The sequence below is a fragment of the Piliocolobus tephrosceles genome, chromosome 16 (genome assembly GCF_002776525.5).
Source record: "Piliocolobus tephrosceles isolate RC106 chromosome 16, ASM277652v3, whole genome shotgun sequence".
Lineage (NCBI taxonomy): Eukaryota > Metazoa > Chordata > Mammalia > Primates > Cercopithecidae > Piliocolobus > Piliocolobus tephrosceles.
The window spans coordinates 52,335,298-52,351,039 of record NC_045449.1 but is presented as its reverse complement, the minus strand read 5'-3'; the positions used below and the strand labels follow the sequence as shown (position 1 = coordinate 52,351,039).

Sequence of the window (15,742 nt, the reverse complement as noted above, 5' to 3'; positions counted from 1 at the left end):
GGCTCATGCCTGTAATCCCAGCACTTTGGGAGGCTGAGGTGGGCAGATTACTTGAGGTTAGGCGTTTGAGAACACCCAGGCCAACGTGGGGAAACCCCTTCTCTACTAAAAATACACAAATTAGCTAGGTGTGGTGATGCTCACCTGTAATCCCACCTACTCGGGAGGCTGAGGCCGGAGAATCACTTGAACTCAGGAGGCGGAGATTGCAGTGAGCTGAGATCATGGCACTGTCCTCCAGCCTGGGAGACAGAGTGAGACTCTGTCTTAAAACAAAAAACCTGTACAAAATATTAATACCACCTTTATTAATAATTGCCAGAACTTGAAAGCAACCAAGATGTCCTTCAGTAGGTGACAATAGGTGACTAGATAAACCATGGTAAATCAAGACGATGGAGTATTACTCAGTGCTAAAAAGAAATAAGCTGTTCATGCCGTGAAAAGACATGGAGGGCCAGGTGCGGTGGCTCATGCCTGTAATCCCAGCACTTTGGGAGGCCGAGGTGGTTGGATTACCTGAGGTCAAGAGTTTGTGCCCAGCCTGACCATCATGGAGAAACCCCATCTCTACTAAAAAAAAAAAATTAGCCAGGCATGGTGGTGCATGCCTGTAATCCCAGCTACTCGGGAGGCTGAGGCAGGAGAATTGCTTGAACCTGGGAGGTGGAGGTTGCGGTGAGCTGAGATCGTGTCATTGCACTCTAGCCTGGGCAAAAAAAAAAAAAAAAAAAAAAAAAAATGGAGGAACCCCAAATGAATATTTGTGAAATAAGTGAAAGAAGCCAATCTGAAAAGACTATGTATGGGTATATTCCAACTCTATAGGACATCCTGGAAAAGGCAAAAATAAAGGTACAGTAAAAAGATCAGTCATTGCCAGGGGTTGGGGAAAGTTGGGGAGGGATGAATAGGCAGAGCACATAGTTTTTTTGGACAATGAAAATACTGCTAATCTGTGTGATACTATAATGGTAGATGTATGTCATTATACATTTGTCCAAAGCCATAGGATGTACAACACTAATGCTGTGATGTAAACCATAGACTTCAGGTAATAACGATGTGTCATGTAGACTCATCAATCATAGCAAATGCACTACTCTGGTGGCAGGATGTTGATAACGGGGGCGGCTGTACATGTGTGGGCACAGGAGGTATGTGATAAATCTCTGTGCCTTCCACTCAGTTTTACTGTGAACCTAAAACTGCTCCAGAAAAAAAAAATAAAGTCTTTTTTTAAGAAAAAAGCATCCAAACCTTTTTTCAGTGGCACTGATCACCTTCCATCTGGTAGTGGAGTTGTTTGGATGCAGAAATTATTTCTTCCATGGTATGCGAGCTCCTGGAGAGGGAGTGCATGTCCTCCTTGCTTTATTAAATGTTTGGCAAGTGAACATTGGAAGAAGCAACTCGAAAGAAACAAAAGCTAGTAAATCATCACATAGAAAAACAGTTTTTCTAGAAATTAAGGTTCAACTATTACATTCAATTTTTTAAAAAATCGGCTGGGTGCCACTGGTGGCTCCCTCCTGCAATCCCAGCACTTAGTGGGATTGTGGGAACACCTGAGGTCAGGAGTTCAAGACCGGCCTGGCCAACATGGCGAAACCCTATCTCTACAAAAAAAAAAAAAAAAAAATACAAAAATTAGCTGGGTGTGGTGGCTGGAGCCTGTAGTCCCAGCTACTTGGGAGGCTGAGGCAGGAGAATTGCTTGAACCCAGGAGATGGAGGTTACATGAGCTGAGATCGTGCCACTGCACTCGCACCTGGGCGACAGAGCAAGACTCTGTCTAAAAAAAAAAAAAACAAAAAAAACAACAACAACAAAAATTCAACAGCCCAAACCCAGTGTCGACAGTCTTGTTTATGGGTTGAACTGCATTTCTCCCAAATGCATATATTGAAGTCCTAAGTTGCAGTACCTGAGAATGTGACTTTATTTGGACATAGGGCTATTACAGATGTAATTCGTTAAGATGAGATCATTAGGCTGGGCCTAATCTAATATGCCTGACATCGTTAGGAAAAGGGGAAGACTCGAACACAGAGAGAACATCATGTGAAGATAAAGGCAGGGATTGGGGGTGACGCTTCTGCAAGCCAGTGAATGCCAAAGCTTGTCAGCAGTCAGCAGAAGGCAGGTAAAAGGCCTTTGTCACTGTCCTCGAAGGAACCAACTGTGCCAGCGTCTTGAACTTGCACTCCTAACCTCCAGCTCTGTGGGACGACTTCTGTTGTTTATGCCACCCAGTTTGTGGTACTTAGTTACGGCAGCCTCAGCAAAGTGCCGTCTATGAGAGCCTCTATTTTGTGGGTGACGGCAGGGACCAGGCCGGGTTTTCTGGAAAACAGCCGTGTAATATCCTCATCAGACCCACCAAACTCTTCACACTCCCTCAGACACAGCATTCACTTCTAGAAATAACTCTGAAGTTTTTGTTTTTTGTTTTTTTAACTTTGTGGACTACTACTCAGCCAAAAAAAAAAGGAAAAAAAGGAACACGTTACTGATACGTACAACTTTGATAACGGAAATAATGCTGAGTGAAAAAAGAAAAATCCCCAAAGACTAAAAACTAATTGATTCCATTTATATAACTTTTTTTTTTTTTTTTTGAGACAGTCTCACTCTGTCACCCAGGCAGGAGCACAGTGGTGCGATCTCGGCTCATTGCAACTTCCACCTCCTGGGTTCAAGCGATTCTCTTGCCTTAGCTTCCCAAGTAGCCGGGATTACAGGTGTGAGCCACCATGTCCAGCTAATTTTTGTATTTTTAGTAGAGACAGGGTTTTGCCATGTTGGCCAGGCTGGTCTTGAACTCCTAACTTCAAGTGATCTGCCTGCCTCGGCCTCCCAAAGTGCTGGGATTACATGAGTGAGCCACTGCACCTGGCTGCATTTATGTGACAATTTTGAAGTGAAAAAAAAAAAAAAGAAAGACAGAAATGGAGATTAGATGAGTAGTTGCCAGGGGTTAGTTGTGGGAGGGAGGGCAAAGGAGGGAAGGAGGTGGGCAACAGGAGAAAGACTTGTGGTCACAGAGCTGTGCTTTATTTATCTTGACTGTGGTGGATCCCCAAATTTACACGTGACAAGATTGCACAGAACTAAGTATACACACACGTGAATGTGTGTGCCCACAGAGAGTACCAGTTAAACCACGGGAGATGCGGGTAAGATTGGTAAATTGTGTCAATATCAATATCCTAGTTGTGATATTGTCCTATAGTTTCTCAAGGTGTTATTGTTGGGGGAAACTGGATAAAGGATACACGGAGTCTGTATTTTTTTTTTTTTTTTTAATTTTTTGAGACAGGGTCTCACTCCGTCATCCAGGCTGGAGTGCAGTGGCACAAGTATGGCTCACTGCAGCCTCAACCTCAACCTCAAGTGATCCTCCCACCTTAGCCTCCCAAGTAGCTGAGACCACAGGCGTGCGACACCATATGCCCAGCTAATTTTTAAATTTTTTGTAGAGACTAGGTCTCACCATGTTGCCCAGGCTTTTATTTATTTCTTATAAGTATATTTAAATTTATAATTATATCCTAATTTAAAAATTTTAATTAAAAAAATTACTCCAAGGTGTGGTGGCTCATGCCTCTAATCCCAGTACCTTGGGAGGCTGAGTTGGGCAGATCACCTGAGATCAGAAGTTTGAGACCAGCCTGACTAACATGGAGAAACCCGTCTCTACTAAAAATACAAAATTAGCCGGGCGTGGTGGTGCATGCCTGTAATCCCAGCTACTCAGGAGGCTGAGGCAGGAGAATTACTTGAACCTGGGAGGTGGAGGTTGTATTGAGCCAAGATTGTGCCATTGCACTCCAGCCTGGGCCACAGAGAGACTCTGGAAAAAAAAAAAAAAAAATTCAGTCGTACAAGGATGTTCATAGCAGCCTTGCTGAAAATAGGAAAAAAACTGGAAATAACCTAAACTACTCACAATAGGAGTCAGCTAAAACCCTGGGGGTTTAATTCCAGAGAATACTGTGAACAATGACAAGTTTGTGGACTGAGTAAAAATCAAGAGCTGTCAATGACTTAACATTAAATGAAATGGCAGAAGATACGGCCGGGCGCGGTGGCTCAAGCCTGTAATCCCAGCACTTTGGGAGGCCGAGACGGGCGGATCACGAGGTCAGGAGTTCGAGACCATCCGGCTAACACGGTGAAACCCCGTCTCTACTAAAAAATACAAAAAGCTAGCTGGGCGAGGTGGCTGGCGCCTGTAGTCCCAGCTACTTGGGAGGCTGAGACAGGAGAATGGCGTAAACCCGGGAGGCAGAGCTTGCAGTGAGCTGAGATCCGGCCACTGCACTCCAGCCTGGGCGACAGAGCCAGACTCCCTCTCAAAAAAAAAAAAAAAAAAAAAAAAGAAATGGCAGAAGATGTCACAGCAGGTTCTCGCTGAGCCATTCGGAGGGGTGGAGATCATTTAGCGGTTCAAGTCCACCGGATTCTTCTTTTTCCGTTTAATATTACTTTACTTCCAAATAAGGAAAAGACAGGAAATCATGTCCCGTCCTGAGCCTTGCCATCCTGCAGTCACCCGCAGGTGGCAGACGTGTTCCAGGGATGAACCTGCTGCCTCTGTTTAATGCAGATAGTCCAGCCGCTCCCAACAGCAGGTGGGGCTATAAGCATCCATCCTACCTGCTCAAGGAACCCAGGCATCAGAACTGCTCTCTCCCAAGTCCATTGTAAGAAGGCAGTCGTCTGGCCATGAGAGGGTTAATAGTCCACATTCCAGAGTGAGGGAAAAGGAGGCTGGAGGGTCATAGACAAGGGGAGGGGGCATGGAGGGCCAGCTTCTCACAACACTACCGGCTCTGCTGGGAGAGATAGATCACCCCCAACAATGGCCACAGCTGTTTTCATCTGCCCTGAAGGAAACTGACTTAGGAAGCAGGTATCAGAGAGGGCCCTTCCTGAGGGGGCTTCTGTCTGGCTTGTAAAACTGTCAGAGCAGCTGCATTCATGTGTCGGATGATGGATGATGGAAAGGAGGACAGTGGGCTGCAGATGGACACAGCGACTTGCAAGTTGAGGCAGGTGGCAAAGGGCTTGCAGAGGCTCTGCAGGTGGGGCATACTGATTCATTACCCAGTTAAAATACCAGGAAGATATGGGCAGCCTGTTCGCAGGAGCTGCTTGTCCTCAAACAATCTGTCTTCAATGAAAGCTTCCTCTGGCCCTCCTTTCTCTTCTGGCACCTCAGGTGTGAACCTTCCTCCCCCATGCCTTTACTGGCCCTCCCCTCCCCGCTGTCTCTGGCCCTGTGCCGCTTATTATATGCAGGGCCAAGAAGGCAATTTCTTCTAGCTTCTTTGTGACCATCGGTCCTGGGATGGCTTCATGGAACACATCCTGTGGTGTGCACCAATGAAGCTCTCCATACAGGACTCAAAAATGTTTTTGAAAAATGTAACCAGCTGGAAGACAAGAAAATAAAATGTCAGCACTAAAAACGCTGGCTGTGGCTTTTGCTAAGGAAAGGAATGTGGTGTTGTCTGCTTGCACACACAGCCTGGTTGGGGAAATGACTGTCTTCAGTACATCACCCTGCGAGCCACAGTGAGTGCCCTGGCTCAGAAGTGCCTGTCACGGTGCACAGGATCCCCGAGGAGCATGAGCTGGGATTTCCTCTGTGCTGTCCATCACAGGAGCCTGTGTGACCAGCGCATCCTCGATTTGTAACCAGAATCCTGCCCCATCTCCCAAGTGACCCTTGCTCTGGCCCTCTAGTTCTCTCTCTTGCCTTCCGGAGAATGCCAAGAGAGGCTTTCTTAGTCAGGTCAATCAATGCTGAGACTTGTGGAGTTAGGACCAATGGGATTTCTTTAAAAGCATCATTTTGCCTCTAGCTGGGTCTATGGGGGTCAGACACCCCTTGGGCCATTTGTTGGTGGGGTGACAAATGAACTTGGCCTGAGAAATGGAATAGGCTGGGCTCAGCCCCACGAAGCACTCGGAACTGCACATTTTCTTTGTTGAGCGGGTCCACAGTTTGTTTTGAGAATGCCTGAGGGCCCAGGGAGACAGACAATTAAAAGCCGGAGCTCATTTTGATATCTGAACACCACAGCCGCCAGCACGTGGGAGGTGCCGGAGAGCAGGCTTGGGCCCTGCCTCACACGCCCCCTCTCTCTGGGTCACCTGGGAGTGCCAGCAGCAATTTGGAAGTTTGCTGAGCTAGAAGAGAAGTCTTTGGCGAGGGTTTGCTCTGAGCACACCCCTTTCCCTCCCCCCTGGGGCTGAGGGAAACATGGGACCAGCCCTGCCCCAGCCTGTCCTCATTGGCTGGCATGAGGCAGAGGGGGGCTTTAAAAAGGCGACCGTGTCTCCACTGGAGACCAGAGCCTGTGCTACTGGAAGGCTGCGTGCCCTCCTCTGGCTGGCACCATGCAGCTCCCACTAGCCCTGTGTCTTGTCTGCCTGCTGGTACACGCAGCCTTCCATGTAGTGGAGGGCCAGGGGTGGCAGGCCTTCAAGAACGATGCCACGGAAATCATCCCCGAGCTCGGAGAGTACCCCGAGCCTCCACCGGAGCTGGAGAACAACAAGACCATGAACCGGGCGGAGAACGGAGGGCGGCCTCCCCACCACCCCTTTGAGACCAAAGGTATGGGGTGGTGGAGAGAATTCTTAGTAAAAGGTGCTGGGGAGGTTTTAGAAACTTCTCTTTGGGAGGCTTTGGGAAGACTGGGGTAGACCCAGTGAAGATTGTTGGCCTCTGCCAGCACTGGTCAAGAAACAGTCTTGCCTGGAGATGGGGGAAGGATGGCTCACTGGTGCAGCCTTCTAATTCAAGTGCAGGGGCATGAGGCAACAGACACTGGTGAGAGCCCAGGGCAGGGAGGAGGCTGGGGTGGTGAGGGTATGGCATCAGGTTATCAGAACAGGCTCCGGGACTTAGAAAAGGTTTCAAAGAATCTCCTCCTGGGAACATAGGAGCCATGTCCAGCTGCTGGTACCATTGGGGAGGGAACAAGGTAAGGGAGCCTCCCATCCACAGAACAGCACCTGCACGGCGCCAGACACTCTATGCTGGCGGTGGCTGTCCCCATGACACAGACCCACGTCATGGAAGCCCCAGGAGGTGAACCCCCAGCTTGAAGGGGAAGAAACAGGCTCCACGCACTCAGTAACTTGGTAGTGAGGAGAAGAGCTGAGGTTTGAATCTGGTTTGATCCAACTGCAAGATAGCCCTGGTGTGTGGGGGGGGTGTTGGGGATAGATCTCCACAACGTAGTGGGAGAGGAAGGCCAGAGAGACACACCTGCAGTGTGCATTGCCCATGGCCTGCCCAGGGAGCTGGCACTTGAAGGAATGAGAGTTTTCCACAGTTTTAGCCTCTGACATGGGTGCAGCTGAGTTCAGGCCCTGGAGGGGAAGACAGCATCCTCTGCGCAGGAGTAGGCACATCTGTCCTCAGCGGCCACCCCATTCCCAGCCTTGCATCATTCCAGGGGAGGGAGAAGGAAGAGGGACCCTGGGTTCCTGGTCAGGCCTGCACAGAGAAGCCCAGGTGACAGTGTGCATCTGGCTCTACAGTTGGCAGGAATCACGAGGCCGTGGGTGGGGGCTGGAATGACACTTCAGACTAAGGGCTTCCCTGCCCTTGGCCATTATCCAGGTGGCGGAGAAGTCCGCTGCCCAGGCTCCTGGACCCCAGCCCTCCCTGCCTCATAACCTGTTGGGGCTATGGGGTGCTAAAAAGGGCAACTGTATGCGAGGCCAGCCAGGACCCTGTGTCTTCCAAATGGAGGACAAAGGTGCCTCCTCCCACAGCTCCCCTTCTAGGCAAGGTCAGCTGGGCTCCAGTGACCGCCGGAAGGGCTGTAAGGAACCCAAACACAAAATGTCCACCCTGCTGGACTCCCATGAGAGGCCACAGCCCCCGAGGAAGCCACGTGCTCAAAACAAAGTCACAATCTGCAGAGGAAGTGCCTGACCTGGGGCACTATTCTTGGAAAGCCCCAAAATGCCCCCTTCCCTGAGCAAATGTCCCCCTGACCACACACACACCCCAGCCCTGCAGAGGTGAGGATGCAAACCAGACCACAAACCAGAAAGCAGCCCCAGACAATGGCAGTGGCCACATCTCTCCCGCTGTGCTCGCTCTCCAGAGTGGGGGTGGGGGTCAGCCTTCTCTGTCCCCTCTCTGGTTTGGTCTTAAGATTATTTTTCATTCTTTCATGTCACATTGGAACTATCCCCATGAAGCCTTTGGGGGCTGGACTGGTACTCACACGACCAGCTATTTAAAAAGCTCCCACCCATCTAAGTCCACCGTAGGAGACATGGTCAAGGTGTGTGCAGGGGATCAGGCCAGGCCTCAGAGCCCCATCTCTGCCTGCCCAGGGAGTATCACTATGAGGCGCCCATTCAGATAACACAGAACAAGAAATGTGCCCAGCAGAGAGCCAGGTAAATGTTTGTGGCAGCTGAACCTGTAGGTTTTGGGTCAGAGCTCAGTCCCCTTATGGTAGGAAAGTAACTAGAGTAAAAAACAGCCCTCGGCTCCATCCCCCAGCCCAGCTTCCCATGGGTGCTCGAACACAGAGCCTCCACTCTTGTGGGAGCCAAAAGGTGCTGGGACCCCAGGGAAGTGGAGTCTGGAGATGCAGCCCAGCCTTTTGGGCAAGTTCTTTTCTCTGGCTGGGCCTCAGTATTCTCATTGATAATGAGGGGGTTGGACACACTGCCTTTGATTCCTTTCAAGTCTAATGAATTCCTGTCCTGATCACCTCCCCTTCGGTCCCTCGCCACCACAGCAGCTGCCCTGATTTATTACCTTCAATTAACCTCTACTCCTTTCTCCATCTCCTGTCCACCCCTCCCAAGTGGCTGGAAAAGGAATTTGGGAGAAGCCAGAGCCAGGCAGAAGGTGTGCCAAGTACTTACCCTGCCCAAGCCAGGGACCCTGCAGCACAAGTGTGGCTTAAATCATAAGAGGACCCTAGGAGAGAAATGATAATAGTAATACATAACAGCAGACGCTTTCAGCTATATCTGCCAAATGGTATTCTCTGCATTGCGTGTGGAATGGATTAACTCACAATGTTTGGGGCGGCCCATTTTACAGACTGGAAGAAGAGATTAAGGAACTTGGCCAAGATGACACCAGCAGTGAGCGGTGGAGCCCTGGTGTTCGAACCCCAGCAGTCATTTGGCTCCGAGGGGACAGGGTGCGCAGGATAGTTTTCCACGAGCTCTAGAGCATCTGGGACCTTCCTGCAAGCCTCTGGAGACAGGCTTGGCAAAAGCAGGGCTGGGGTGGAGGGAGTCGGGCCGGGCCAGGGCAGGGGTGGCCAGGCGGGCGGCCACCCTCACGCGCGCCTCTCTCCTCAGACGTGTCCGAGTACAGCTGCCGAGAGCTGCACTTCACCCGCTACGTGACCGACGGGCCGTGCCGCAGCGCCAAACCAGTCACTGAGTTGGTGTGCTCCGGTCAGTGCGGCCCGGCACGCCTGCTGCCCAATGCCATCGGCCGCGGCAAGTGGTGGCGCCCGAGTGGGCCCGACTTCCGCTGCATCCCCGACCGCTACCGCGCGCAGCGTGTGCAGCTGCTGTGTCCCGGTGGTGCCGCGCCGCGCGCGCGCAAGGTGCGCCTGGTGGCCTCGTGCAAGTGCAAGCGCCTCACCCGCTTCCACAACCAGTCGGAGCTCAAGGACTTCGGTCCCGAGGCCGCTCGGCCGCAGAAGGGCCGGAAGCCGCGGCCCCGCGCCCGGGGAGCCAAAGCCAACCAGGCCGAGCTGGAGAACGCCTACTAGAGCCCTCCCGCGCCCCTCCCCACCGGCGGGGCCCCGCGCCCCACGTTTCTGTCCTCTGCGCGTGGTTTGATTGTTTATATTTCATTGTAAATGCCTGCAACCCAGGGCAGGGGGCTGAGACCTTCCAGGCCCTGAGGAATCCCGGGCGCCGGCAAGGCCCCCCTCAGTCAGCCAGCTGAGGGGTCCCGCGGGGCGGGGGAGGGAGTTGAGAGTCACAGACACTGAGCCACGCAGCCCCGCCTCTGGGGCCGCCGACCTTTGCTGGTCCCACTTCAGAGGAGGCAGAAATGGAAGCATTTTCACCGCCCTGGGGTTTTAAGGGAGCAGTGTGGGAGTGTGAAAAGTCCAGGGACTGGTTAAGAAAGCTGGATAAGATTCCCGCTTGCACCTCACTGCCCATCAGAAAGCCTGAGGCGTGCCCAGAGCACAAGACTGGGGGCATCTGTAGATGTGGTTTCTAGGCCTGGTTCTGCCACTAACTTGCTATGTAACCTTGAACTGCACAATTCTCTTTCGGGATCTCAGTTTCCACTTTGTAAAATGAAGATGGATGTGGGAATAGGATCTCGAGGAGATTACTGGCATATGATTCCAAGGACTCCAGTGCCTTTTGAATGGGCAGAAGTCAGAGAGACAGAAAGAGAGAGAGAGAGAGAGAAATAATGAATGAGGTTGCATTGACTCAGTGCCAAGGTCACTTCCAGAATTCAGAGTTGTGATGCTCTCATCTGACAGCCAAAGATGAAAAACAAACAGAAAAAAAAAAAAGTAAAGAGTCTATTTATGGCTGACATATTTATGGCTGACAAACTCCTGGAAGAAGCTATGCTGCTTCCCAGCCTGGCTTCCCCAGATATTTGGCTACCTCCACCTCTTCTCCATCTCAAAGAAATAACATCACCCATTGGGGTAGAAAAGGAGAGGGTCCAAGGGTTGTGGGATAGAAATTACATCCACCCCAACTTCCCAAAGAGCAGTATCCCTACCCCAACCCATAGCCAAATGTTAACGTCACCTTCCGAAGAGAAGTGCAAAGTCCCAGGACACCAGGCTCAAGGGAGCAGCCATCACGAACTCACAGACCAACACATCCCTTTTGAGACACTGCCTTCTGCCCACCACTCACAGACACATTTCTGCCTAGAAAATTGCTTCTTACTGCTCTTACATGTGATGGCATATCTTACACGAAAAGAATATTATTGGGGGGAAAACGACAAGTGCTGTACATATGCTGAGAAGCTGCAGAGCATAATAGCTGCCATCCAAAAATCTTTTTGAAAATCTTTTCCAGACAACCTCTTACTTTCTGTGTAGTTTTTAACTGTTAAAAAAAAAATGTTTTAAACAGAAGCACATGCCATATGAAAGCCTGCAGGACTGGTCGTTTTTTTTGCAATCCTTCCACGTGGGACTTGTCCACAAGAATGAAAGTACTGGTTTTTAAAGAGTTAAGTTACATATTTATTTTCTCACTTAAGTTATTTATGCAAAAGTTTTTCTTGTAGAGAATGACAATGTTAATATTGCTTTATGAGTTAACAGTCTGTTCTTCCAGAGTCCAGAGACGTTGTTAATAAAGACAATGAATCATGACCGAAAGGATGTGGTCTCATTTTGTCAACCACACACGATGTCATTTCTGTCAAAGTTGACACCCTTCTCTTGGTCACTAGAGTTCAAACCTTGGACACACCTTTGACTGCTCTCTGGTGGCCCTTGCAGCAATTATGTCTTCCTTTGAAAAGTCATGTCTGTCCCTTCCTTTCCAAACCCAGACCACATTTCTTCACCCAGGGCATAGTAATAACCTCAACCCTGTATCCTTTTAGCAGCCTCCTCTCCATGCTGGCTTCCAAAAATGCTGTTCTCATTGTGTCACTCACCTGCTCAAGAGCCTTCCATAGCTCCCTCATTGCCCAGGATCAAGTACAGTTTTCCCAATCGGACATGGGAGGGCTTCTCTGCTTGACTCCCACCTCCCACTCCGCCAAGCTTCCTACTGACTCCAAATGGTCACGCAGATCCCTGCTTCCTTAGTTTGCCATCCACACTTAGCCCACCCAATAACTTATCCTCTTTCTTTAGGATTCACGTTACTTGTCACCTCTTCCCCCAACCTTCCAGAGATGTTTCAATCTCCCGTGATCCCTCTCTCCTCTGAGGTTCCAGCCCCTTTAGTCCGCACCTCTAGTTTGGTTCCTAATTCTGTTTTCCATTTGACAGTCATACGTGGAGGACCAGCCTGGCCAAGCTCTGCTTAGTACTGGCATAGACAACACAAAGCCAAGTACAATTCAGGACCAGTTCACAGGAAACTCCGTCTTCTTCGAAGTGGGGATTTTATGTCTCCTGGGTAGAAATGTAGGATCTTCAAGAGCGGGCTAGCCTCCTGCACTTTTCTCAAAGTCTCACCTCCCCAGGATGTCTAATTGTGCTGGATGCTAGCTGAGTTAGCATCTTCAGATGAAGAGTAACCCTAAAGTTACTCTTCAGTGGCCCTAACGTGTGATGGTCAACTGGAAAGCTTTAAATTAAGTCCAGCCTACCTTGCGGGAACCCACCCCCACAAAGAAAGCTGAGGTTCCTCCTGATGACTTGTCAGTTTAACTACCAATAACCCACTTGAATTAATCATTATCATCAAGTCTTTGATAGGTGTGAGTGGGTATCAGTGGCTGGTCCCTTCCTGTGGCTCGAGCCCCTGAGGAGGCCTCAGTGAGCCCCCGCAGAAAACCCATGCTTCATGAGTGTCTCAGGGCCCGGAATATGAGAGCAGGTAGGAAACAGACATGTCTTCCATCCCTGAGAGGCAGTGTGGTCCAGGGGGTGGGGATACGGGCTCTGGGCCAGGTTTGTGTTTTTGGTTTGTTTGTTTGTTTGTTTGTTTTGAGACAGAATCTCGCTCTGTTGCCCAGGCTGGAGTGTAGTGTCACGATCTTGGCTCACTGCAACTTCTGCCTTCCCGGGTTCAAGTGATGTTCCTGCCTCAGCCTCCAGAGTAGCTGGGATTACAGGTGCACACCACCACGCCTGGCTAATTTTTGCATTTTTAGTAGAGACAGGGTTTCACCATGTTGGCCAGGCTGGTCTCGAACTCCTGACTTCAAGTGATCTGCCCGCCTGGGTCTTCCAAAGTGCTGGGATTACAAGCATGAGCCACCGCGCCCAGCCTTGGGTTGGTGTTTGAATCTGAGGAGACTGAAGCACCAAGGGGTTAAATGTTTTGCCCACAGCCATACTGAGCTCAGTTCCTGGCCCTACCCCTCACTTGAGCTGCTCAGAGCCTGGGGGGCACATGGGCAATAATCAGGTCACACTGTTCTATACGAAGTGTTATGGGAACCCAAGATAGGAGTAATTTGCTCTGTGGAGGGGATGAGGGATAGGGGTTAGGGAAGGCTTCATAAAGTGGGTGCTGCTTAGAGATATTCCGGGTGGAGAAGGGGGCTTCTAGGCAGAAGGCATAGCCTAAGCAAAGACTGCAAGTACATGGCTGCTTATGGGTAGAAGAGAATCCACCATTCCTCAACATGTACCGAGTCCTTGCCATGTGCAAGGCAACATGGGGATACCAGGAATTCCAAGCAATGCCCAAACCTAGGGTCTGCTTTCTGGGACCTGAAGATACAGGATGGACCAGCCCAGGCTGCAATCCCATTACCACGAGGGGAAAAAAAAAAAACCTGAAGCCTAAATTGTAGGTCGGGTTAGAGGTTATTTATGGAAAGTTATATTCTACCTACATGGGGTCTATGAGCCTGGCGCCAATCAGAAAAGGAACAAACAACAGACATAGCTGGGAGGGGCACCATTTTGTTGTAGGGGGCGGGGCACATGTTCTAGGGGTACAGCCAGACTCAGGGCTTGTATTAATAGCCTGAGAGTAAGACAGACAGAGAGATAGAAGGAAATACGTCTCTCTCTCACTCTCTCTCTCTCTCACACACACACACACACACAGGTTCTGTAGGGGTCTACTTAGGCTCCAAGTACAAATCAGGCCACATTTACACAAGGAGGTAAAGGAAAAGAAACTTGGAGAAGCCACAGAGCCCCAAAATTCCCTGTTTTCCTTGAATCAGGCAGGACTTAACGCAGCTGGGAGGGTGGAGAGCCTGCAGAAGCCACCTGTGAGTAAGCCAAGTTCAGAGTCACAGACACCAGATGCTGGTGCCATGTCCCACACCCGCCCACCTCCCACCTGCTCCTTGACACAGCTCTGTGCTCCACAACCTGGTTCCAAGATCATTGATTATAGCTCTGGGGCCTGCATCGTCCTTCCTGCCACACCCCCACCCCATTCTTGGAACATGCCCTCTGTCTTCTCCCTTGTCCAAGGGCAGGCAAGGGCTCAGTTATTGGGCAGTTTTGACCAACAGTAGAGGTTCCTTTTGTGGCTGGAGATGCAGGAGGCAGGGGAATATTCCTCTTAGTCCATTCGACCACATGCCTGGTTTGCCCAGGGTGGTCTCGTTTACACCTGTAGGCCGAGCATAATTAACAGCTCCCACTTTTACTCTAAAAAATGACCTGATTCGGGCAGTCAACTATATGGTGCCCATGCTATTAAGAGCTGCAACTTGCTGGGCGTGGTGGCTCACACCTGTAATCCTAGTACTTTGGGAGGCCAAGGCAGGTGGATCACCTGAGGTCAGGAGTTAGAGACCAGCCTGGCCAGCATGGCAAAATCCCATCTTTACTAAAAATACAAAAATTAGCAGGGCATGGTGGCATGCACCTGTAATCCCAGGTACTTGGGAGGCTGAGACAGGAGAATGGCTTGAACCCAGGAGGCAGAGGTTGGAGTGAGACAAGATCATGCCACTGCCCTCCAGCCCTGGCAACAGAGCAAGACTTCATCTCAAAAAAAAAAAAAAAAAAAAAAAAGATACTGTCAATCACTGCAGGAAGAACCCAGGAATGAATCAGGAGAAGAAAGGGGCTGAGTCCCCATAGTGGCAGCACCAACCCCTGCAGGAAAGGCGAGACACTGGGTCATGGGTACTGAAGGGTGCCCTGAATGACTTTCTGCTTTAGAGACCAAACCCGAGCCCTGCAAGTGCATGCCTGTTCATGGGTGAGACACTCAATTCATCATTCCTCGGCATGTACTGAATCCTTTCTTATCGCCACCCTCCAATGCCCAATTTCCCTACAATTGTCTGAGGTGCCTAAGCTTCTGCCCACCAAGAGAGCCAGAGCTGGCAGTGAGCAGCTGCAGGTAGGAGAGATGGGTACCCCTGAGGGAGGCGGGAAAGAGAGATGGAAGGAGAGGGGTGCAGAGCACACACCTCCCCTGCCTGACAACTTCCTGAGGGCTGGTCCTGCCAGCAGATTTAAGGCGGAGGCAGGGGAGATGCGGCAGGAGAGGAAGTGAAACAGGAGAGGGTGGGGATGGAGAAGAGAGGGTGATCATTCATTCCTTCCATTGCTACTTGACTGGATGCCAGCTGTGAGCCAGGCACCACCCTAGCTCTGGGCATGTGGTTGTGATCTTGGAGCCTCATGGAGCTCACAGTGAGTGCTGTAAGGAGATGGATAATGGACGGATAACAAATAAATGTTTAGCACAATGCCCGGGAATGGAAAGTTTTCCAAAGAAAAATAAAGTTGGTGAGCATATAGACAGCCCTGAAGGCGGCCAGGCCAGGCATTTCTGAGGAGGTGGCATTTGAACTGAGACCAAAACGTGATGGGAGAGGGAGCCACACAAGGATCTGGGGGCATGTGCACTGGGAGGGGGAGAAGCAAGTGCAAAGGGCCTGAAGGTATGTAGGGGGTGGAGAAGGGACACCACTAATTGCCTTGGGTGCCTTTCAGGCGTCTCCATGGCAAGGCTCTAACCCCTGATCTGGAAACCAACATAGTAATTATAATTATAGTGGAGAGGGGTGTGTGTGTGTGTGTGTGTGTGTGTGTGTGTGTGTGTGTGTCTGTGTGTGTGTGTGTGTGTG

General features: G+C 50.4%; 1 protein-coding gene across 1 annotated transcript; it reads left to right on the top strand.

Annotated features, from left to right (window-relative positions):
* Positions 1 to 6,367: 6,367 nt before the first annotated feature.
* On the top strand, positions 6,368 to 11,388 carry SOST (sclerostin). Its single transcript, XM_023191497.3, has 2 exons — positions 6,368 to 6,631; positions 9,364 to 11,388. Exons 1-2 carry the CDS (start codon positions 6,412 to 6,414, stop codon positions 9,783 to 9,785), a joined length of 642 nt encoding a protein of 213 aa, XP_023047265.1. The 5' UTR covers positions 6,368 to 6,411; the 3' UTR covers positions 9,786 to 11,388.
* Positions 11,389 to 15,742: the final 4,354 nt, after the last annotated feature.